General features: G+C 39.5%; 1 protein-coding gene across 3 annotated transcripts in view; it reads right to left on the minus strand.

Moving 5' to 3' along the window:
* DENND1A (DENN domain containing 1A) overlaps positions 1–12,659 on the minus strand; it is a 494,445-nt gene extending 481,786 nt beyond the window's left edge. For all 3 annotated transcript variants that reach the window (XM_079927842.1, XM_079927841.1, XM_079927840.1), the window contains exon 1: positions 12,255–12,659. In XM_079927842.1, the coding sequence (XP_079783968.1) occupies positions 12,255–12,372 (118 nt within the window). In that variant the 5' untranslated portion in view covers positions 12,373–12,659. The remainder of the gene's footprint in view (positions 1–12,254) is intronic.
* Between the last annotated feature and the right edge of the window lie 12,915 nt (positions 12,660–25,574).

The raw sequence follows: 25,574 nt of genomic DNA on the forward strand, positions 1-25,574 counted from the left end.
AGAAATGGGCTCTTTTAATAAATCTCTGATACCAGCTTACTTTCTTGGCATTTGGCTCTTCTCACAACTAGACAGTTAAAACAAAACAAAAAAAGAAAAAACTCTGGTAACTGAGGACTGATCATTGGGTTCTTGTTAAAGTTGAACTGTGACATGAGGAAAAAAATATATAGGTTAATCATTTGAAATTATCCATGTGTCCAAAGTGTGCTTTTCTGGAAAGAACTCAGAATTAATCCTACATTTTCTGAAAGAGAAAATTGGTTATTCAGACAGTTTTCTTTTCATCAAGTGAGTTCAATATCTTCACCTCACTATTGTTCTAGTATCTGAACCATTTCAAAAGGAATTTAAATTAATTATATCAGAAGGAAAATTTAATCTCTTAACAAAATCACAATTGCAGGAAGTTTTATTGTTTGGAGTTTGTTTTGGTTTGAAGTTTGGGTTTTTGGTTTTATTTTTCATTTAAGGATGATGTTGAATTAAGTCATCACAAGAATGCCTAATTTATACTTGTTTGTGTGTTCGACATTTTAATCCATATTGTCTCTAATTCACAAATAGATATAAGTCCCATTTAAACAAGAAGCAAACTAGAATCAGTTTAAATAACTTTTCCAAGGTCAAACAATTAGTTGGTGGCAGAAGAAATCTAACTTCAAAGCCTACAGTCTTTCCATTATGTTGTTTCTATTACAAATTATCCATGAAGATACTTACTGACATTGTTATAATCTAGACAGCAATTCATCTGCATCTATTTTCTCTTCAAATAAGGCTTTGTGATAACATAAAATTCTAATGCCTAAGAACACATTAAAGGTTAAAAAAAAAAAAAACTGTCTTAAATCAAGCAACTTATTAAAGTTTCCTGCTGGGCAAAGCAAGCTTATAGCAATAGCTTCTCTGAAGATTTCTTTTTCTAATGAAAGCCTTTGAGGAGACTGCATGTTTTCAATGCAACATAAAGAAGGAAATGCAAAAAGTGTTGTGAAATAATACCAAAATAAATGCAAAGGCTAGAATATAATTTCTTAAAGGTTAAAAAAAAAAGTGTCCTAAGCATTTAAAACATGAGGTTCAGTTCCTGTTTTACAGAGCTCACGTTCCACTTTCTATGGTCTAGCACAGTGCTGAACCTAAAGTGAGTGCTCAAATAAGTGATTAAAGAACTCTAACCAAAAAATAGACGTGTGATAATAAGACCTCAGTCATGTATACTCCTGCGGAAATGAGGCTTATGTGGCAGTTTGAGAAAGCTGAAGACCCACATTTTTCAGCACTGAAACTTTAACTTTTTGGTTGTAATTCCAAACTACATTATATATCTCATTGCTTTTTTGAAAAGAATATTTTGAACAAAACATTTTCTTGATGACTGCAATGTATATTTATTTTGCCTGCTTAGCATCCATTCTCCCTTCCTCTGGTAATAGCACCAGATTTTCCTCTGAGTAACTACCCTGCCCCATTCTCAGGCTAGAGAATCCAAGTGGCACTGAATAGGCCTCCCACATACATACTCCCTCATTCCCCAATCAGCATCTGAGTCACCTACCCAAAACCATCATGATTGGTTCATAGATCAGTCTATGACCCAAAGAGGCCTATTACAATGGTCCTTGGGTTAATGGCTCAGAAAAACATAAAACACTCTTCTTCCACTTGGGTGACTAAATTGGTAGAATATAATCTTCAATTTGCTAGTAGCCATCTTTGCAATTATATAGGGAGCACTTGACCAGAAATGAACCAAACACAGACGACAGAAAACCAAGAGATAAAGATATGACAAATCTATGAAAATATATGTAGAACACCTAGATCCATCAAAACCCAAAACCAGTTTTACCACTGCAACTTCTCAGTATTGAGAGCCAACAAATTCCCTTTTTTGCTCAAGCCAGATTTCGTTGGGTTTCTGCCACTTACAACAAAGAGCCCTAATACAATGATTTAATGTCATCAGCATAATCAATAACTGTGCTGATCAATATAATACAGAAGAATCCTCAGGGCAAAGCAAAGCACATAGGGCATAAGCTAAGTGCTTTCCCATGAATAAAAGATTTAAGTTTGAATGCATGGATTCTGAGAAATCTATTTTGGCTAGTTACTTTTACTTACTTCCCATTTTTCAGCTGTGTTAGACTGATAACAATTGTTGGACAGCAGAGTTCTACACAGATAGGAACTCTTGCCTTAAATAAAAATAACATCGGAATTTAAAATAACAGCTACTCTGGAATAAATCTAACAAAAATACATACAAGAGGGCTTCCCTGGTGGCGCAGTGGTTGAGAGTTCGCCTGCCGATGCAGGGGAAGCGGGTTCGTGCCCCGGTCTGGGAGGATCCCACGTGTCGCAGAGCGGCTGGGCTCGTGAGCCATGGCCGCTGAGCCTGCGCGTCCGGAGCCTGTGCTCCGCAGCGGGAGAGGCCGCAGCGGTGAGAGGCCCGCGTACCGCAAAAAAAAAAAAAAAAAAAATTACATACAAGAACTATATGAGGGGAACTACAAAAAACTCTGATGAACGAAATCATAGAATTAAATAAATGGAGATATATTCCATGTTCACAGATCAGAAGACTCAATATTGCCAAGATGTCAGTTCTTCCCAACTTGATCTAAAGATTCAATACAAAAACGAACAAAATACCAGCAAGTTACTTTATGGATATCAACAAACTAATTCTAAAGTTTACAGAGAAAGGCAAAAGGCCCAGAATAGCCAACACAATATGAAAGAAAAGAACAAAGTTCAAAGACTGACACTAACTGACTTCAAGACTGACCATAAAGCTATAGAAACCAACACAGGATGGCACTGGTGAAAGAATAGACAAATGGATCAATGGATCAACAGACAGCCCAGAAATAGACCCAAAGAAATTAGTCAACTGATCTTTGCCGAAGCAACAAAGGCAATACAATGGAGCAAAAATGGTCTCTTCAACAAACACTGCTGGAACAGCTGGACATCCACACTCAAAATACTGAATCTAGCCACAGACCTTTCTTACATCTCTCACAAAAATTGTCTCAAAATGGATCATGACCTAAATGTAAAACACAAAACTATAGAACTCCTAGAAGATAACATAGGAGAAAACCTACATGATCTTAGTTATGGTGATGACCACAAACATGATCCATGAAAGAAATAACTGATAGGCCAGATTTCATTAAAATTAAAAACTTCTGCTCTGCCGAAGACAAAATATCAGGACAATGAGAAAACAAGCTATAGACTGGACGAAAATATTTACAAAAGACATATTTGATAAAGGACTGTTATCCAAAATATACCATGAATTCTTAAAACTCAAAAATAAGAAAACAAACAACCCAATTTTAAAAATGGGCCAGGGCTTCCCTGGTGGCGCAGTGGTTGAGAGTCCGCCTGCGGATGCAGGGGACGCGGGTTCGTTGCACGGTCCGGGAGGATCCCACATGCCGCGGAGCGGCTGGGCCCGTGAGCCATGGCCGCTGAGCCTGCGCGTCCAGAGCCTGTGCTCCGCAACGGGAGAAGCCACAGCAGTGAGAGGCCCACGTACCGCAAAAATAAATAAATAAAATAAATAAATAAATAAAAATGGGCCAAAGGTCTTAACAGAAACCCCCTCACGGGACTTCCCTGGTGCATCAGTGGTTAAGAATCTGCCTGCCAATGCAGGGGACACGAGTTCGAGCCCTGGTCCACGAAGATCCCACATGCCGCGGAGCAACTAAGTCCGTGCGCCACCACTACTGAGCCTGCGCTCTAGAGCCCGTGAGCCACAACTACTGAGCCTGTATGCCACAACTACTGAAGCCTACGCGCCTAGAGCCCATGCTCCGCAACAAGAGAAGCCACCGCAGTGAGAAGCCCGCACACCGCAACAAAGAGTAGCCCCCGCTCACCGCAACTAGAGAAAGCCGGCACGCAGCAACAAAGACCCAACACAGCCAAAAATAAATAAATAAATTTTTTAAAAAAAGAAACCCCCTCACCAAAGAAGATACACAGATGGTAAATAAACATATGAAAAGATGCTCCACGTCATATGTAATCAGGGAGATGCAAATCAAAACAATGTTATACTACCATACACCTATTAGAATGGCCAAAGTCCAGAACTCAGACAACACCAAGTGCTGATGAGGATATGAAGCAGTAGGAACTCTCATTCATTGCTGGTGGGAGTGTAAAATGGTACAGCCACCTTGGAAGACAGTTTGGTGGTTTCTTACAAAACTAAACATACTCCTGCCATACAATCCAGCAATCAGGCTTCTTGGTGTTTACCCAAAGGAGTTGCAAACCTATGTCCACATGAGAACCAGCACGTGGATGTTTATTAGCAGCTTTATTCATAACTGTCAATACCTGGAAGCAACCAAGATGTCCTTTAGTAAGTAAATGGATACATAAACTGTGGCACATGCAGGCAATGGAATATTATTCAGCACTAAAAAGAAATGAGGCATCAAGCCATGAAAAGACATGGAGGGACATTAAATGCATAGGACTAAGTGAAAGAAACCCATCTGAAAAGGCTACATACAACTATGATTCCAACTACATGACATTCTGGAAAAGGCAAAACTGGAGACAGTAAAAAGATCAGTGGTTGGTGGGAAGGGGACAGTGTGTGGAGGGCAAGGGGGGCTAAACAGGTAGAGCACAGAGAATTTTTAGAGCAGTGAAAATACTCTGTATACTATAATGATGGATACATGTCATTATACATTCATCCAAACCCACAGAATATACAACACCAAGAGTGAACCATGACATAAACAACGGACTTTGGGTGATTGTGACGTGTCAGTGTAGGTTCATCAATTGTAACAAACATACCACTCTCGTGGGGAATACTGATAATAGGGGAGGCTGTGCATGTGTGGGGCAGGCATATACAGGAAATCTCTGTATCACCCTCTCAATTTTGCTGTGAACCTAAATCTTCTCCTAAAAAAATTAAATCTTTCAAAACAAATGATAAATAACAACAGCTCCCATTAATTAAGAACTTCCCATGTTCCACGCACTGTGCATTTTACTTTAATCCTTTCGACTGAATGAAGTAGACACTATCAGGGCCCCAATTTTATAGTTGAGAAAAATGAGGCTCTGAGATTGGCATTTTGTGGCAATTAAAAAAAAAAAAAATTAAGGGCTTCCCTGGTAGCGCAGTGGTTGAGAGTCCGCCTGCCGATGCAGGGGACATGGGTTCGTGCCCCGGTCCGGGAAGATCCCACATGCCACGGAGCGGCTAGGCCCGTGAGCCATGGCCACTGAGCCTGCACGTCCAGAGCCTGTGCTCCGCAACGGGAGCAACAGTGAGAGGCCCGCGTACCGCAAAAAAAGAAACAAAATTGAGTTATTTGTAGTGAGGTGGATGGACCTAGAGTCTGTCATACAGAGTGAAGTAAGTCAGAAAGAGAAAAACAAATACCATATGCTAACACATATATATGGAATCTAAGAAAAAGAAAAAAAAAGGTCATGAAGAACCTAGGGGTAAGACGGGATTAAAGACACAGACCTACTAGAGAATGGACTTGAGGATATGGGAAGGTGGAAGGGTAAGCTGGGACAAAGTGAGAGAGTGACATGGACATATATACACTACCAAACATAAAATAGATAGCTAGTGGGAAGCAGCCGTATAGCACAGGGAGATCAACGAGGTGCTTTGAGACCACCTAGAGGGGTGGGATATGGAGGGTGGTAGGGAGGGAGATGCAAGATGGAAGAGATATGGGAACATATGTATAACTGATTAACTTTGTTATAAAGCAGAAACTAACACACCATTGTAAAGTAATTATACTCCAATAAAGATGTTAAAAAATATATATTTTAAGAACAAGAAAAAAAAAAGTGCCTGCAGCAGGCTCAGAGATGCCAGCTGTAACGAGACACTTGTATTTGAAATGCATTCCAGAGTTTCAGCATGCCAGTACCATCTGATCGTTGGACTGGGCAAGCTCATCCCTCTTGCAAGAGCACCCTCTCTCCAGACCTTCAGTCAGACAGGCTGAACTCAGCTCTGGGAGCTTTCACAACTGGAGGTGACTGTATTCATTTTCTGGTGGGTTCTTGAACAAATACATAAATTAGAGTACACAAAATGAAACTGGCAAAAAAAAAAAAAGAAAGCACTAAAAAAGTAAGAACAAGATAGATCAAAGATCTACTCAAAATGATCCTACTTCTTTTTAAAACATTAAACTCACATACCTAAATAACAAGATTATACACAAAAGATGTTCACTGGCATTATTTACAAGAGAAATACCCTGAAAAAAATCTAAAGATGTAATTACAAGTAAATATAGCACATAAACATGATGTCATAATTTATAGCAACTAAAATGATTTTTACAAAGTTATATTAATAATTTTAGGAAAAGTTTAATGATTTGAGGGAGAACATGGAAAACACACACATGTAGCAGAAGTTGGGGGGGAAGTTTATATATTTACACACACACACATACACACACAAAAGAAGGCTACAAGAAAATAAATCAAAACATTAACAGTAGTTATTACTGAGTAATAATTTTTCTTTTCTTTGTAATTTTTAAAAATTTCTAAAAATTTATACATAGTCAAAAACTAGTAAGAAAACAAGCTACTAAAAATTTAAAGATGAATATGGGCTTCCCTGGTGGCTCAGTGGTTAAGAATCCGCCTGCCAATGCAGGGCACATGGGTTCGAGCCCTGGTCCAGGAAGATCCCACATGCCGTGGAGCAACTAAGTCCATGCGCCACAACTACTGAGCCTGCGCTCTAGAGCCCGCGCGCCGCAACTACTGAGCCCATGTGCCACAACTACTGAAGCCCATGCGCCTAGAGCCCGTGCTCTGCAACAAGAGAAGCCACCACAATGAGAAGCCCGCACACCACAACGAAGAGTAGCCCCCCCTCACCTCAATTAGAGAAAGCCCACGGGAAGCAATGAAGACCCAACACAGCCAAAAATTAAATAAATAAAATAAATAAATTTTTTAAAAAATTTAAAGATAAATAGAAAAAAATACACACCAGGGATGATCTGCCAATATGTACTCAAATAATTGGAAAATTTTTAGTATTTTTTTTAATTTACAATGAGAACATAATATACCACAGTATAAGAAAAAATCATAAGAATGAAACTCCCACAGAAATTTATAGAACAAAATGTATACTAAATCCTCCAATTAAAGACCCATAAAGTAGTTTCAGTGCTTTCTAACCCACCTTCTCACAGCAGGGAATTAAGCCCTCTGGGGGATGCAAACAAACTTCAAAGAGAAGATTATGCCCAGACACTAGTACTGTATAGCGTAAGGTTTATATTTAAGTTTGCTCAGATATTTTGGCAGAGATCAGAGATGCAGATCCAATGAACAAAGACTAATTTTAAGACACATTCTTTGCAATCATCTAAATGGCAAAAATAAGGCTTAAATAGTATCAGAAAAAGGCAGATATAATAAGTTGTATTAAAAAAAAAGAGGTTGTAGAAGTAGACAAAAGTTACCTAAAATCAAATACTAAGTGACAGCTTATTCACTGGTATTAGGAACTAGGAAATCTTACGAATTCCCAAAGAAAGTAAGCAGCACCATGAGTTCAGTTTGTGTACCCAAATTTTATTTGCACAATCTTTGGAAGATGTCCCACTCAGTGCCACAGGTCTGGATGCAATATCTAAGTAGAACTGACAGAATACATGTCCCTTCCATGGATGTCATGGAATGCTTTCAGAGCAAAGAACACATGAGAGTTGACAATACCTTCACTAGTTCAGACATTAAAAGTAATCGATGGGAAAAAGAACTGTCTTTAACGTCTAGTAGTATTTCTTACCAGCCTTTCTCACATTTGTCACCCTCTTTCTTTGTGAGGTAATTTTTTAGGTATTATTTAGAAGTACCTGACCATTTTATAAAAACACATTTTATGTAGAGGAATAGTGTATCTTAGTAATTTGGCTTTATTTAGTTTCCCAATTTTTAAAAATCATGGATAAGGAATCAAATTTAAGTTTAGCTTTTCTGGATATTAATCATCTAATAGAAAATTAAAATCCTTGATATATTAAAGAATGTGAAAGACAAAACTATAAATTTCTCAGAAGAAAATATAGGATAATAGTTTCTTATCTGTAGGGTAGGAAAACATTGATAAACTGTAGATATGAAAATCAAGAAGTTTTGATCAAAGATACCAGAAAGAGAGGGAAAGACAAATCATAGAGTAGGAGACAATATCTACAACACACTTGACCAGATAATTAATAGTAGCAGGACAAACAATTTCTTATAAATCAACAAGGAAAAAATAGAAAACAATTAAAAAATGAGTAAGCCTTGAACAGGCACTTTAAAAAGAAAGGTATTCACGAGCATAAGCATATGAAAAGGTGCTCAATCTCATTAGTCACCAGGAAAATGCAAATAAAAGCAACAAGGAGATACTACCACACAACTATCAGGTTGGCCAAACCCAACAAATTTAATTGTATTAAGAATTAATGAAGATGTTCAACAATAAAGACTATCAAACACTGCTGAAGGGAGTGTAGACAAGCACAATCAACTTTGAAAAACAATTTAGCATTATCTAGTAATCAAATATGGTATATATCCTATGTAAAAGTATGTTTACATGCTCCAGGATTTATGTATAAAGATCACAGCAGCCTTGCTTGTAATAGCCAAAAACTGCAAACAACTTCAAGTGCTTTCAACAGTAGAATGAATAAACTGTGATATAATATTAAAGTGTATTACACTGCAATGAAAATAAATGACACACAACAACACAGAGGACCCTCACAGACTTGAGCAAACAAGCAGCAAAACTACACACAGAATAATTCTATAAAATTCAGAAACAGGCACTACTAAATTAAATTTTTCAAGGAACTATACTTATGTGGTAAAGCTACAAAGAAAAACAAAGAAATGAGTATCATAAAAGTCAGGATAGTAGTTACCTCTGGAGAAGGGGAGTGGAGGGACTTCTGGGGCACTGGCCAGCCCCACCTCTAACATTTACAGGGCCTTGGCAAGAGTACAAACAGAGGCCTACAAACCAAATGTCTAAATATTTACAAGATATGAAATAAGCTAACAAACTATTAAATAAAATATGTTCCATCCTCCTATCATAACTACTTGGAAGGACAGATTCACACTGAAAATTCTTGGATTCCTTAGAGTTCCACGTAGAAACATGGTTCAGGGAAAACTGGCCACTGGCCCACTGTCCATCTCCCCCTTTTCCATCCCACACTGCCAGGAACCTCACACACAGGGATGCAGTTACCTCCACTCACAAGCCCAAGCTCCATTGCATACCCTACTCCCCACAAACAGATACCCTTAGGCCACCCCTTGGGCCTAGAGGTGTGTACACCAGTAGCCAGTCTACCCTCAGAAGGACAAACCCTAGAGAAGACTCACACAGACTCTGGAAATAAACCTGGGGCCACTGGGTCAAGAAATTCTTAGATCCTAGGTATTCAAAGTTTGTCTAGGATGGAAGGGTTTGGGCTCTAAATGGGCATGTCCCACAGGCCCCACAGACTCCTTGCCTGAAGGGGGCACTTCAGAAGAAGGCCAAAGCATGGCCCTCTAAAGCACAGGGCTAGGGCAGGGGTCTTCTTGCCAGGACCAGAATTTCCTTAGAACCAGGCAATATTATTTGTCTTAACCTGAATAGCAGTAACATGGGTACTCACTTTATAATTATTAAACTGTACACAAAAGTTTTATGCACATTTTTCCACAAATAATGGGATGGACATCATGTCCCTGCTGATATGATACACTGAGAAGGATACAATATCACGGTTGAAATATTCCCACCCAAAATCCATAACCTAATCTAATCATGAGGATACAATCAGATTCAAACCCAGGGACTTTATACAAAACAAGAGACCTAATTTCTTCAAAAACATTTCACAAAGGTTTATAAAAAAACAAGGTTGCAAAACTGTTCCAGACTAAAAAAAAATAAATAGATGTGAAAACTAAACGGATTACATGATCCTGAATTCTCTGGATCAGAGGCGAAAGTGCTATAAAGGATATTATTGGGACAACTGATTGAACATGGACAAATGACATTAACTTTCTTATTCTGGTAACTGTACTGGAGTTATTTAAGAAAATGTCCTTATTCTTAGGAGATATATCCTGAAGTATTTAGGGGTGAAGGGTCACAAAGTCTGCAACTTATTCTCAAAAGGTTCAGCAAAAAATACACACAGAGTAATAAAGCAAATGTGGCAAAATAGTAACAATTGATGAATCTAAGGAAAAGGGAGTATGCACATAACTATTCTTGTAACTTTTATCTTTTAAAATATTTTCAGGGCTTCCCTGGTGGCACAGTGGTTGAGAGTCTGCCTGCCGAGGCAGGGGACACGGGTTCGTGCCCCAGTCCGGGAAGATCCCGCGTGCCGCGGAGAGGCTGGGCCCATGAGCCATGGCCGTTGAGCCTGCACATCCGGAGCCTGTGCTCCACAACGGGAGAGGCCATAACAGTGAGAGGCCCACATACCGGGAAAAAAAAAAAACTTGAAATAAAATATTTTCAAAATTTAAAGTTTTTAAAAAGTAAACTAAAGGGTTAAACAAGAAAAGAGTTGTCTACGGGGAGAGGAATTAGATGACTGAAAGAAGAGGATAAGGTAAAGACTCCATTTTGTTCCTTTTTCTTATTTGTACTCATCAAACTTCGTTCACATTCCCCAAGAAAATTCATTTTAACTTTGGGGGAAAAAATCCTACAGCATTGAAAGGGGGAACATTAGCAACTGTAGAAATAAGAAAAGTTTTTGTCCTTAAATCTGTCAAATCACAGCCATCACCAACTGGTTACTCTGACGAGTCAGCTCACAGAGGTACTGCTGCACGAACACACCTAGTATCAGCTACTTCCCTTCCCAATCCAATGGTTTGCACAATTAGAGGCATAACTTAAGATGAATATTAACATTCTACTTCTAGAATGACCATAACTTTATATAACATGTTTCACAGCCTTCATGAAATAATCCAGAAAGTGGAGCACACGCAATTCTCACTTTTGATATTGAGAAATGTATTCATTTTAACAAATATTGGTGACATTGTACAAAGCCCTGCAGATGACATGGAGAGATGTGTACAACATGGTCACTGTCCTCAAGAAGGCAACTTAGCAGAATGAAGAGGACTTGAACCTAAAACCCTGGCTATTCCACACAGTAGCTGTAAAATCTTGGTAAGTTATTTGACCTCTCAGACTCTGTTTTCTCATAGGCATAATGGAGACACCATCCAACTATCTTTAAGGGTTGTATTGTAAGGACTGACTATGTATGTCAAGCATGTAGGACAACAGAACAACAGATACTCAATAAAAGGTAACTATTTTATGAGTATTACAATCTAATTAAAATAATGAAGTAGAAAATATGTCCAAGGTTTGTATAGCCAATTACGGGCATAACTGCCATTGGAATCCTGATTACTCCAAGTTTCTAATCCAAATAAATTCATTCTCCATAAACACCAAATAATACATGCAACTGTTGGTGTGTGGACCGAGAGCCGCTCCCTAACAGACCTTTGGCAAATGCATCACTCTCTTAGGCACCAGGAAAAAGAACACTAGGTCAGAAGGTTATTTTTTCTCATTAACCAAGAAGGATTTTAGGTCAAGAAGTGATTTACTCAACCTACACAAGATACTCTAACCTTATCCAAGACCCTGTTGCTCAGGAATACATGTCCAAATTAGTCCAAAAGCTAAAGTCAGAGGAGGTGTCTCCTTCAATTAAGTTCCAACCTTTCTTTAACCAGCTGACAAAATTTACTGAACTAAATCCATTTCAAACATCTCCTTCCAGTTTACTGGCAGAGATTTCCCTTTATATTATTTTGTAACCTAATTCTAAACCTTATTAGCAAGGTGACAATATTTCACACTAAATAGTTGACTTCCAGGCATCTCTGAAAGATACAAACCAAAACCCAATGATTACAATGAATAAAGCCATATTTCAAGGCTGTTATAGTAAAACTCTTAATTTAAATTGTTCACTGCAATTATTCTCCATTCCCTAGGATGATGTGGGCACAGATAAAAGGGAAAGACACTTAAACATACTTAAAGATAAGTAACCGCTTAGAATATTCACATATTATCCGATGTGCATGGCTAGCTCATACAATAAACAAACACGCCATATCATAATGGAACATGCAAATACCTGAAACAGTGCCACCTGTCCTAGGATAGGCCACTTCAACATACACTTCAAACATGGTCTCTGGGTTTTGCCTATAAAAGAAACAGATTGTGATTACTGACAAGTATTGAGGGAGCATGGTATAGAATATGCAGGCTGTGGTATAGGGCAGACCTTGATTAAAATCATTAGCTCCGCAACTTAATGGCTGTGGAACTTTGGACAAGTTACTCAACTTCTCTGAGCCACGCCCTCCTAATCTATAAAATGAAAATAGCTAACCAGAAGAACTATTGTGAAATGTAAAGAAAACACACAAAAATTGCCTAGATACAATGTTTGGCATATAATAGCTTAGCCATTATTATGATTTTACAGATGTCATATTTCCAGTTTACACAGCTGATCTCCAAAACCATAAATAGAATTTTGAGGAAACTCAAACCAAGGCAACACTAGCACAAAGTAACCTTCTCCCTCATACTCCAGGATAAAATATTCAGATGAAGTTAACTTGTTTATTTACAGGTTTTAAAGACTCAAATAAGAGAAACAGTATCCTATCTCATTAGGCTATAATAAAGACAGGATGCTAATAGGGGGCTTTGCCGAAATTGTCAATGGCAAGTATATGAATGTTCATTATTATATCCTTTTACCTTTTTATGTCATAAATATTTTATATTAAGTTTTTAAAAGATCATAGCACTAAGAGAATGTTAACAGTTGCTCATTCTGAGTGATAAGAACATCGGAGTCATAGTATCTTCAGATTTTCTCTTTGATTCTAAAACTACAATAAAAAGATTCTTTCCAGGTTGCATGAAAATCATTTAGTAGAAGAAAATGTTACACATTCAAACATCTATGACTGAATTCTATTTTAAACCTGACAACAAAGCTCAGAGAAGAAACTTTCTGAGTTGCCTAATCAGATCTAAGGCTTAATTTCAATCAACTAAATACCCTGAATTTGCCCAGTAGATTCCACTTTTCAAAATAACTATCTCATTTATCTCATTCCATCCTCATTATAATCCTATGAGGTATGTGGATCAGTCATCACCCTCACCATACAGGTGAGAAACCTGAAGCAAAGAGATTCTAAGTGACTTGTCAGTAGTCTCACAACTAGTTAGAAACACAGTCAGAGCTGCAACTCAGACCTCCGGGAGCTCAAATTGTGTTTCATTGATTCTAAGATGAAATTTTTTCCCCACATTTTCCCAAATCTTACAATCTATTGCATCTTACAATTCTAAATGGCAACATTTTTTTCTTTCCTGGTAGTAAGTAGTACATATAGTAACAGTGCATCTTATAAATAATGGCATCTTAGACTCAGTAAAATACCGTAATACTCCCTCTACTTCCTCAGGGGTAGTTGTCTGTCGATCAGGGATCTACTTATTTCTCATGTGAAGGATCATTACTTCCTCACTGAGGAGAAATTTGGGCTTGTGCCTTAAATAAGTACCTAGAGTGAAAAGAGTTGGCTGCTCTAAAAGTCAAGGAATTTAAATATACCTTTGTCCAATATAATTTTTAAATTAGACATTAAATCAGAGTATCTTACTTAACTAAATAAAAGTAAACTCAAGTTTTAAGAAAGCTGTTTGAAAATGTTTCATGCCTTTTTTTTCCTGCAAGAGAGTACAAAAAGACCTACAAGGTCAGCATCCTTTGGTCACCAAAACATCTGTGGAAAATACCATATGGAATATCCCCTTCATTCAAATAATCTCAAAGTAGAGGGTTTGTTGAAAGAAAGGAATGTTCTAAGGTCATCTGAAGAGTACGAGGAAGATTCCCTCTAAAATCTAAAAATATCTTTAAGCCTATTTTGCAACTGGCTGAATTTCATCTCAGAATTTCATTCCTCGGGATTAAGATAATGACTTTCAAAACGTATTCTGCAGGACCCTACGACTCCATGGAGATTCCTTGGAGATTCCACGCATTTTTTACCCAAATGTCCACTTTTAAGCTTATTTTTCCCCATTTAAAAAATTGAAAGGAAAAAACATGAGCATACAAAGGTGTTACATATCAAATTTTTTAACACTGGAGCTCCGACATGTTAACCTGTGCCACTAAGTTAAGGTGGTTTGTACAGATCTGCTATCTCTCTAAGCGAAGAACATCCTAATGTTGTCTAAACTCATTATATCTCTGCTGCTTCTCCTCCCTTTCTCTTTAACACACTTCAACCAGGCTTCTGAACCCACTACACCACTGAGACAACTTGGCATGATCACCAATGACCTCCACATTGCTAAAATGTGCCAAAAGGGTAAATTCTCGATGCTTGTCTTAACCTCTCAGCAGCATTTGACACAGCTGATTGATCTGCCCTCCTTCTCCAAACACTTTCTTCACTTGCCTGCCAGGACATCACTCTCAACTGGTATTCTTCCTGCCTTACTGGCTGCTCCTTTGCTGATTCCTTCTCACATAAGCTCTCCTACCCTTGAACTTAGTGCTGGACCTCTCCCTGTCTACACTCATTACTTAAATGATCTCATTCAGTCTCACAGCATTAATTACCAGGCAAATGCTGATGAGCCCCAAAATCCTGTCTCCAACCCGACTTCTTCCCTGACCCCAGATTCCCTTAGCAACTGCCTGCTCAACTTTCCCATCTGGATTTCTAAGAAGCATTTCTAACTTAACAAATGGCACTTTTCTTCCTCAGACTTGCATTTCCTGATATCCACCAGTTAAGCGGAAAAAAAAAAAAAAAAAAGCCCACCAAACTCAGTTCTGGAGATGGATGGTGGCGATGGTTGCACAAGAATATGAGTGTACTTAATATCACTGAACCATACACTGAAAAGTGGTTAGGCTGATAAATTTTATGTTATGTGCATTTTACTATAATTAAAAAAATGAGAAGGAAAAAAGTCCTTACAAGGTCCTACATTATCTGGCCTCTGCCTGTCTCTCCAATTTCATTTCATACCTCTCTCTCCTTGCCCACTGCACTCTAGCCATACTGGCCTTCTGTCTGCTCCTAAACACACCTAATTCATTCCTATCTTATAGCCTTTTGTATTGATCTTCATACAGGTGGTCCTTCCTGTCATTCAAAATAAGGCTTATACCTGACCTCAGAAAGGCCTTCCCCAACACACTCTCTACCATCGAATTTTAATTCTCCACATCACACCAATCACAACCTGTTTCCCTCCTCTAAATGTAAACTGCAGGAGAGCAGGGATTTTTGTCTGTCATACCCACTAGCTTTTCCCAGGTACCTAGACAGTGCCTGGCACATAGCCAGAATCAAATAAATATTGAGAAGGAATAAAGGAAGTACAGACTAGCTTTCCTGGGGTCTAAAGGATTTCAATAAATGACTGGAGTGATTATACACTTTTATGACTCAAACTTTAGCATGTTAAAAGATAGATTTGAAGCCCCACCTCCAGGGTTTCTGGGGTAGGACCCAAGAATTAGCATTTCCAATAAGTACCCAGGTAATAGTGATGCTGCTGGACTAGTGATCACGCTTTAAGAACCACTGATCTAGTTAAATGGAATTCTTCTTCCAAATAATTTGCACATATAACATAAAATAAACATAAGGTATACCTCAATAATCCATCATTTCAACAGTGCTTTTGCAATAAAAGATTTCAAAGAAAATAAGCATTTGTGGAAGCAATGAAGCTAACTTCTCTTCTAGTGTTACCCATAGTTACTGCCTCATTGTAATGCATAATAAAACTACCTAAGTTTCTTACTCAGTTCAAATAGCTGCCAGAGCTCTATTACATGGAGCCAAAGATTATGACAGTCTCTTTAGGGAAAAAAAAAGAAAAAAGCTGACTACAACCCTAAGAACAAACTAAACTGGACTATACAAGTTATAGTCATGCTCATCCATGATCATTTACATGTTACATTACAGAAGAAGTAGTGAGAGAACGGAGCCCGCGTTTCCGCAGAGCTGGAACGCCTGGCTCGGGGTCTCTTCCCTCCGCCCTCACGGAACTGCCCCGGAGCCCGAGGGGAGGGCAGCCTCACTGAGGCTGCCGGCTCTGGAGGGGCTCCGGCGGCCAAAGCCGCGACAGTCGTGGGGACGGCGGGCCGGTTGGTTCAACAAGTAACTTAAAGACAAAATGGAAAAACAAGGAGGTTTGTGCCTGAGACCATGTTGATGTGAAACCAGGGATGGCCACCTTGTGCCAGCCGTGTGGATGAAAGGCTCTTGGTGCTGCAGCCAGGAGTCAGTGCTGTGCCTCTGAGGTGGGAGAGCCAACTTCAGGACACTGGTCCACAGCTGCGATATTACCTCCCAGCTCCACTTAATATCAAACGGCAAAAATCTCCCAGAGATCTCCATCTCAACACCAGCACCCAGCTTCACTCAACGACCAGCAGACTACAGTGCTGGACGTCCTATGCCAAACAACTAGCAAGACAGGAACACAGCCCCATCCATTAGCAGAGAGGCTGCCTAAAATCATAATAAGGCTACAGATACCCCAAAACACACCACCAGATGTGGACCTGCCACTCAGAAAGACAAGATCCAGCCTCATCCACCAGAACACAGGCACTAGTCCCCTCCACCAGGAAGCCTACACAACCCACTGAACCAACCTTAGCCACTGGGGACAGACACCAAAAACAACGGAAACTACGAACCTGCAGCCTGCAAAAAGGAGACCCCAAATACAGTAAGATAAGCAAAATGAAAAGACAGAAAAACACACAGCAGATGAAGAAGCAAGGTAAAAACCCACCAGACTTAACAAATGAAGAGGAAATAGGCAGTCTACCTGAAAAAGAATTCAGAATAAAGATAGTAAAGATGATCCAAAATCTTGGAAATAGAATAGAGAAAATGCAAGAAACATTTAACAAGGACCTAGAAGAACTAAAGAGGAAAGAAGCAACGATGAACAACACAATAAATGTATTTTAAAATACTCCAGAAGGGATCAATAGCAGAATAACTGAGGCAGAAGAACAGATAAGTGACCTGGAAGACAAAATAGTGGAAATAACTACTGCAGAGCAGAATAAAGAAAAAAGAATGAAAAGAATTGAGGACAGTCTCAGAGACCTCTGGGACAACATTAAACGCACCAACATTCGAATTATAGGGGTCCCAGAAGAAGAGAAAAAGAAAGGGACCCAGAAGAAGTAGTGACTAATGTTGTGACACTGTGACAAGTTATATAACATACCGACAAATATACATAAGGGCCAGTGAAGCCAATGCAGATGGAAGCATTTTCTATTTCTCTGCACATCAAAAAATAAGTTTTAATGTGTCTCCTCTAAATGTAAATGGCCAAGCAACTCTTACTTAATATTTTTATTAAACCACTAATACTGTAACAATTTCCAGAGAATCTCTGGAACTACTGAATACCTTGAGACTACTTATTTCCTCCATTACTCTTTAAGATGCTTAATATTTTTAACTACTTGGCTAAAGGAACTGAAAATCCTATTTCTGTCCTATTAACACTCCTGCTAATTCAGTACATGTAATGAAGTTAAAAATACTATATTCTGAGCCATTTTCCAATACAGACCCAAGCTTTCCCAGAGCACATCATATCTTAACATATTACCATGGAAATGTCCTGGTTCTGCCATGATATCCCATCATTAGTTGCCTTATACTCTTATACCTCCATGATCTGGAACTCCGCCCATCTGCCAAGCTCTTTTTTGCCACCCACCCTTACCTCGTGCAGTCTTGCACCCTAAGATCCAGCTATAGAGAACTACTTGTAGCTCTCTGAACAATCCATGCTCTGATTCTCTAACGATAACATCATTACCATACCACAGCCCGTATCTGTTTCCTAGGTGCCAGTCATGATCCTAAGCACTGTACATGCATTATCTCAGATAATCTTCAACAACCCTGTAAGTATTATTACCCCCAGTTTAGAGATGAGGACACTGAAACTCAGAGGATAAACTAGCCAAAGTCAAAGCAAAGTAGCGGCAGAATCAGCATGGATCATCCAAAGGCACTCACCACTTTACTGTTCTACCTTATTCAGCTGCTCTTCTGGAAGGAACTATCTGTCCAGTCTTTTTCATCAAGGCTTAGCTCAGGCATTTCCTCCTCTCTGGGAAGTCTTCTCAATCCCCCCACACTCACATCCTAGACTGGGTTAAGTGCCCCTCCTCCGTGCTCCCAAGGCACCCTGTACTTCCCCACTTTTGCAGCTCTTACCACATTCGACCCTGACACAATCACAACTACCTGGGGAGCTTTTAAAAGTCCTGACGCCCAGGCCACACCTCAGAACAATTAAATCAGAATCTCTAGGCATTGTCTGTTTGTTTTTTTAAAACCTCCCCAACTTATTCCAATGTGCAGCCAAGGTGGAGAACCACCCGTGTGCCTCTAATCAAATATCTGTCTTCCCCACTAGAGTGGCAGCTCCTTGAGGGCGCCAAATGTCTTCTCATATCCTAGTCCCACACCTGGCACAATAAATGTCTGATGAATGAGTTTTCCTCCAACATCTGACACATAGTTTCCAGTTCCCAGTAACTGTTTCTCTAACAAGAGGTAACTTACTGAATATACACTGCTTACACCTGACTGTTATTCTTTAAGATGTTTTCCTTTGGAGTCAAAGGTATCAATAAGTCACACCTGCTGACAACAGCCTTGGCTCTTAAATATGAAAAATGACACACAAGCAGTTAAAATGTGTTTGAAAGAAGGGAGGTCTGGTAGGTTCTTGCCTCTGGGAGAATGAAGCCTGAGAGTAAGGCAAGAGAGCATTTCTATTCAATACCACACTCTTCTGAACACAATTCTCAGTGATTGACTGGAAGGGCCATGCTCTGTGCTCAGGGCCATGTTCTCAAAATGATTAAGTACACTCAGCTTGAAGTCATGAAACAAAGGCTTTGACAATATTCAGGCAGCGGGAAAGCTAATTTTTTTAAAAGAGCATCATGCTATTGATCACTCTGCTGGATCATCAGCTTTCAATTAGGACCTACTTTTCTTCAATTACAACGTATTATGAGATTAGGAGAAAAATGTAACACGAACTCCTCACAAAATGTATCTGCTGCATATGATAACTATGCCATCATGCTAGGCCCTCAACCCTTTGTTATTTAGAAGTACAAACTGAGACACACACAGTACTGGGATCCCTTACTCAGTTCACAGCTATCAAATCTTCACACCAGCTAGTATTCTAAAGCAAAATAGCAACCTATTCTCTATGGACTAGGGTAAAACGTCAGCACTGTCTCCTTAGTTACAAATTTATATGCCGAGGGGGCTGACGTATAGTATTTCAAAATTCATACCAACTGAACTGTCTTAAAGTTGACAACATGGGGCTTCCCTGGTGGCGCAGTGGTTGAGAGTCCGCCTGCCGATGCAGGGGACACGGGTTCGTGCCCCGGTCCGGGAAGATCCCACATGCCGCGGAGCGGCTGGGCCCGTGAGCCATGGCCGCTGAGCCTGCGCGTCCGGAGCCTGTGCTCCGCAACGGGAGGGGCCACAACAGTGGGAGGCCCACGTACCACAAGGGAAAAAAAAAAAAGTTGACAACACGGTCAAAAGTAACTGTATACACTTCAGAAAGTGCTAGCAAACATCACCTAATAAACACTGATTCCTTTAAGCTAGATATACAAGCAAAAAAGGTAGTGTTAATATTTCCAACAAGTCTCCATTTGTTTCAGTAGACTCTGAAATTAAAGCCGTTTTTCCAGGCTGAAAATGCTGTATCAAAGGGTGCTTTCTAACCCATAACAAGTTAACACCTCCATAGAAGAACGCTGTCACTGTTGAGACTTGTCAGAAAATGATTAACTTAGTTGTGTAATTATACAGACAAGTCATTTCAAGATTTTGCACTTAACTTTTCATTTCTAATACTGTTCTCAGGATCAGATTAATAAAGATACATAGATACTACTATGAGAGGAGTTACAAAGTTTTACCTTACCATAGATTCCTATGGAAAGATTCTTATGCCACAATGTGCAAAGCAAGTTAACTGGAAGAAGCAGAGCTGGATCTCAAGCAGAAGGACAGAGCCTGCACATCCCTCCACAATGTGCAGTACTCCATGCACTTTTAATAAATTCTCTCCTGTGCTGAGCAGCACTGTAAAATCTAGACTCTCCAATCGTATTAATAGCATTTGCAAAGATGGCATCCATTTCCTTGTCAATATTTTTGTTCTTAAAAAAATTTTAAGAGCCTCCCCTTCCCTAAGTTTTCCTCTGCTCTTTCTGAAAAATTTACTCCTAAAACTATCATGTGGGCAGAGCAGGGTAGATGCCCACATCGGCGATGGCTCAGCGTGAGATGTCAAAGCCTGAGCAGGGTGAGGAAAATGTCCCTCAGAGGGGGTGACCTAACAAGAGGCATCAGATCATGAGCGAGGTAGGAGAACGTCCACGGTAAGAGGTGGCCTGGCCAATATGATGTTAAATCAGAGTGAATGAGGAAGGCATCCGCTGAGGGGAAGCACCCTGGCATGTGGAGCCAGAACCTGAGTGGGCTGGAAAAAGCATTCATGCTCAAGGGCAGCCACAACTAGGATGCTGAAACACAAGGAGTGTGAAAGGTGCCCCATGGAGGGACAGCCCAACACGGGTATCAGAGGCCAAGAGGGTGAGGAGCATGTCCAAGCACGAGGGACCCTAGAGTGGGGTGGGGAGCCAGGGCAGGTATGAGGAGGCTATGTGGGGTGAGAGGAGACTTGCCTAGCATAATGGGGAATCAGAGGGCAAGCAGGGCATCCACAGGGCAGTGGGAGGCCAGGGGCATGTCAAACCGCTGTAATCCCAGGAAAGCAAGGTAAATGAGTGGAGCACCCGCATGGGGTGGAAGGTGATGGGGGAGCATGCCTAACGCGAGCCCAAGACCAGTAAGGAAGGCCTGCTTTCTCAGAGTTGAGGTTAGCAGAAAACCATAATAGAATGAGTTCTACGGAGTTGAATTTGAGTTGGAGATACTAATGTGATTTCAAGGTTTTCAGTAAATATATAATAGAGAACTGTAAGTATGACCTGACTTTTAACACACACATACTTCCTGGCTCTGTCTACTGAAAGGGCCTTGGCAGGAGTAACACCCCAATAGCAATGAGCATATCTAGGACCCAGACCTTGGCTTCTAAATACAACCATCCTCTAAAAGCAACCGGGGTCCTTGGAGAAATACCTGATTCCAGGGCTGGGGCAGAGAAAGTACAAGATGAGACTGAAACATCCCATTGTGCCAGAAAGCAAAGAAGTGCTCAAAGAATGATGGGGACATGTCAAAAAAGGATACAGGAGACAGCTTAAAAAGGCTCCCACTGCCAATCTGGGTAATGTGAGCATCAAAATCAATAATGATATTAACAGATTATTAACCAATCAAATAAACAGAAAACTGTGAGCCCACACTGATATAAATGAATAAATTGATAACTTAATGAGAAATGGAGTATTTACGAGGTTTTAAAGTATCTTCCCACAAAATCTTTACTAATTGCAATGACGAAGAGTAACTCTTCAGTGTAGAAGTTTGGCAAAAACTACCTTAATCAAGTCATTAAAGTGATCACCGTCAGGAATGGACAAACTACTAGAATGCAATGAGAAGAGCACAGCATCACACCCATGATAATCCTGTCCAAGGTGCTTAACCTGAATCTAATCTTGAGGAAACATCAGACAAACTCAAATTGAGGGACCATCTAAAAAATATCTGACCTGCAATTTTCAAAGGTGTCAATGCCATGAAAATCAAGGAAAGACTGAAGGAAACAAAAGAGACATGACAAATAAATGCAATGTATAATTCTGAACTGGATTGTTTTGCTCTAAAGAATGTTATTGAGACAACGACTGAAATATGAACGAGGTCTAATGACTAGAGATAGTAATGAATCAATGTTAATTTCCTGATTTTGATGGTTGTATTGTGGTTATACAGGAGAATGCCCTTGTTTGTAGGAAAAGCACACTGAAGTATTCAGCGGTGATGGGGTATCAGGTCAGCACCTCACTTAAAACTGGTTTTTCAAAAAGTTCTCTATATTGCCAACTTTTCTGTAAGATTCTGGTTTTTAAAAAAATTTAATAAAACAAAAACAACCATTAATAGCAATTTCCCTGAGCTGATTTTACCAAGATATTCTCACAAAAATAGTATGCGGATCTATGGAAAGAGCCCCAGACTAAATATCAGAGAGTCTGGGTTCCAATCCCAGGTAAATCCCTTACTCACTATGGGATTAGAACAAGCCATTTACCCTTTCACACATCAGCTTCCTCCTCCATCAAGAGATAACATCTGCCCTGCTCAACTCAAAAGTTGTTTTAGGGATCAAATGAAAGAAAAACAAGCAAGTGCTTTGTGAACTAAAAGATACTAAACCAAGGTAAAGAGTACTATTTATTATAAAAAATAAAATTGCTTCACTTTACAAATCACAGGCTTTGTAAGTAATCCAGACATTATTGCGTATTTCAAAGATTTCAAAACTCTTAAGCTTTCAAACACTGTTACTAAAAGCAATCCAGAAAATAAGGAACTATCCAAATAGAAACATTAATCTAGGGAATAAATGCATTTTAAGAACAAGGGGTAAGAGTTCACACTTAACAAAAAGTGAAAAAAAAAAAATCTCCTCTACAGGGAAAAATTCCTGAACAAATGCAATATATGAAAATCAAAAGAGTCTCTGATATACAACTTTACTTCTCAATCGGTAATACTGTGACTATTTGTATACTTTTATGGTTAATGTGGAACTCTCACCTACATTTCTAAACCTGCCTGTCAAAACCTTGTCAAGGTAATGGGATAGTATTACCCTCCCTGTTTAACAGAAAAAGAAACTGAGGCTAGGATGTGGTAATACTCCAACTGATTCCTGGTTTTCAGATTACAAAGCCCATAACTTTTCCACGACTTTTCAAAAATTACTCTCAGGTTGTTTAAAGTAGCAACTCTTAATCCTAGATTAGGGGTGGGGGTGACAGACCATTCCAAAGAGCTCATGAAAAGCTTCACTAACTTCCCAGGGAAAATTACATATAATTTTCAGGGAGCCTACATATGGAAATAAATAGCTTATATTACTGATGACTTGTTTTTATGTTCTTTCTCATTTAATCCTCAAGCCAAGCCTATGAGAGGAAGGTTAATATCATTACCACATTTAAAAAGAGCAGATACTCTGCACAATAGCAAGCAGCTTCTAAACCTTGTTAATACTTGCTAAACACTTAACTCTGTGTCATATACTGTTCTAAGCACTTTTTTACGTATTATCTCATTTAATCTTCCCAACAACCTGTGAAACAGCTACTATTATCATTCGTATTTTACAGATGAGGAAACTGAAGTAAAATAAAAATAAAAGCTTAACTTCTCAAGGTCAACAGCTTGTAAGAGACAAAGCTGGAATATGAACTCAGTGTGGCTAGAGTTCCTATTTTTTAAACCAACTCTACATATATAATATACAATCGTATCTATATTAATATATACACACTAAAATGCACCCAGTTAAGTGTACAGTTCTAGGAGTTTTTGCAACTGTATACATTCATGTAACTTAATACTCCATTGATTTCTTTTAAATAAATTATTTATTTATTTATTTATTTATTGGCTGTGTTGGGTCTTCGTTGCTGCACACGGGCTTTCTCTAGTTGCAGCAAGCGGGGGCTACTCTTCCTTGCGGTGCGTGGGCTTCTCACTGAGGTGGCTTCTCTTGTTGTGGAGCACGGGCTCTAGGCATGCAGGTTTTAGTAGTTCTGGCACACGGGCTCAGTAGTTGTGGCTCACAAGCTTTAGAGCACAGGCTCAGTAGTTGTGGCACACAGGCTTAGTTGCTCCACGGCATGTGGGATCTTCCTGGACCAGGGCTCAAACCTGTGTCCCCTGCACTGGCAGGCAGATTCTTAACCACTGTGCCACCAGGGAAGTCGCTATTCCACTGATTTTTTAAGATTTTTTTTTTTAAAGAGAAGTTTTAGGTTTGTAGCAAAGTTGAAAGGAAAATTTTAAAATTTCCTACATACTTACTGCCTTCACACACGCACAGTCGTCTGCACTATCAACATCTCCCACCAGAGTGGTACATTCATAACAGTTGATGAACCTACACTGATACATCATTATCTCCCAAAGTCCATTGTTTACATTACAGTTCACTCTAGGGGTTGTATATTCTATGGGTTTGGACAAATGTCTAATGACATGTATCCATCTTTATAGTATACAGAGTATTTTCACTGCCCTAAAAATCCTCTGTGCTCCACCTATTCATCCCTCCATGTACCACCCACCACCCCCAACCCCTGGCAAACACCGATCTTTTTACTGTCTCCATAATTTTGCCTTTTCCAGAATGTCATAGTTGGAATGATACAGTATGTGTAGCCTTTTCAGATGGGTTTCTTTCAGTTAGTAGTATGCGTTTCAAATTCCTGTGTCTTTTCATGGCTTGAGAGTTCATTTCCTATTAGTGCTGAATCTTATTCCATTGCTGGACATGTCATAGCTTATCCATTCACCCACAGAAGGACATCTTGGTTGCTCCCAAGTATTAACTATTATGAATAAAGCTGCTATAAACATCCACGTGCAGGTGTTTGTGTGGACATAAGTTTGCAACTCCTTTGGGTAAATACCAAGGAGCCTGATTGCTGGATTGTATGGCAAGAGTATGTTTGGTTTTGAAAGAAACCACCAAATTGGCTGTACAGGGACTTCCCTGGTGGCACAGTGGTTAAGACTCCGTGGTCCCAATGCAGGGGGCCTGGGTTTGTTCCCTGTCAGGGAACTAGATCCCACATGCATGCTGCAAGTAAGGGTTTGCATGCCACAACTGAGGAGCCCGCCTGCCACAACTAAGACCCAGTGCAACCAAATAAAAATATATATAAAAAAAAGAAAGCAAAAAACAAAGTGGCTGTACCATTTTGCACTCCCACCAGCAATGAATGAGAGCTCCTACTGCTCCATATCCTCACCAGCATTTGGTGTTGTCAGTATTCTGGATTTTGGCCATTCTAATAGGTATACAGTGGTATATCATTGCTTTGATTTGCATCTCCCTGATTACATATGATGTGGAGCATCTTTTCATATGTTTATTTGCCATCTGTGTATCTTCTTTGGTGAGGTGTCTGTTAAGACCTTTGGCCCAGTTTTTTAATTGGGTTGTTTTCTTATTTTTGAGTTTTAAGAGTTCTTGGTATATTTTGGATAGTGGTCCTTTATCAAATGTATCTTTTGTAAGTATTTTCTTCCAGTCTACAGCTTGTTCCCTCATTCTCTTGATATTGTCTTTGGCAGAGCAGAAGTTTTTAATTTTA

This window comes from Stenella coeruleoalba, assembly GCF_951394435.1.
Source record: "Stenella coeruleoalba genome assembly, chromosome: 7".
NCBI classification, from domain to species: Eukaryota; Metazoa; Chordata; class Mammalia; order Artiodactyla; family Delphinidae; genus Stenella; species Stenella coeruleoalba.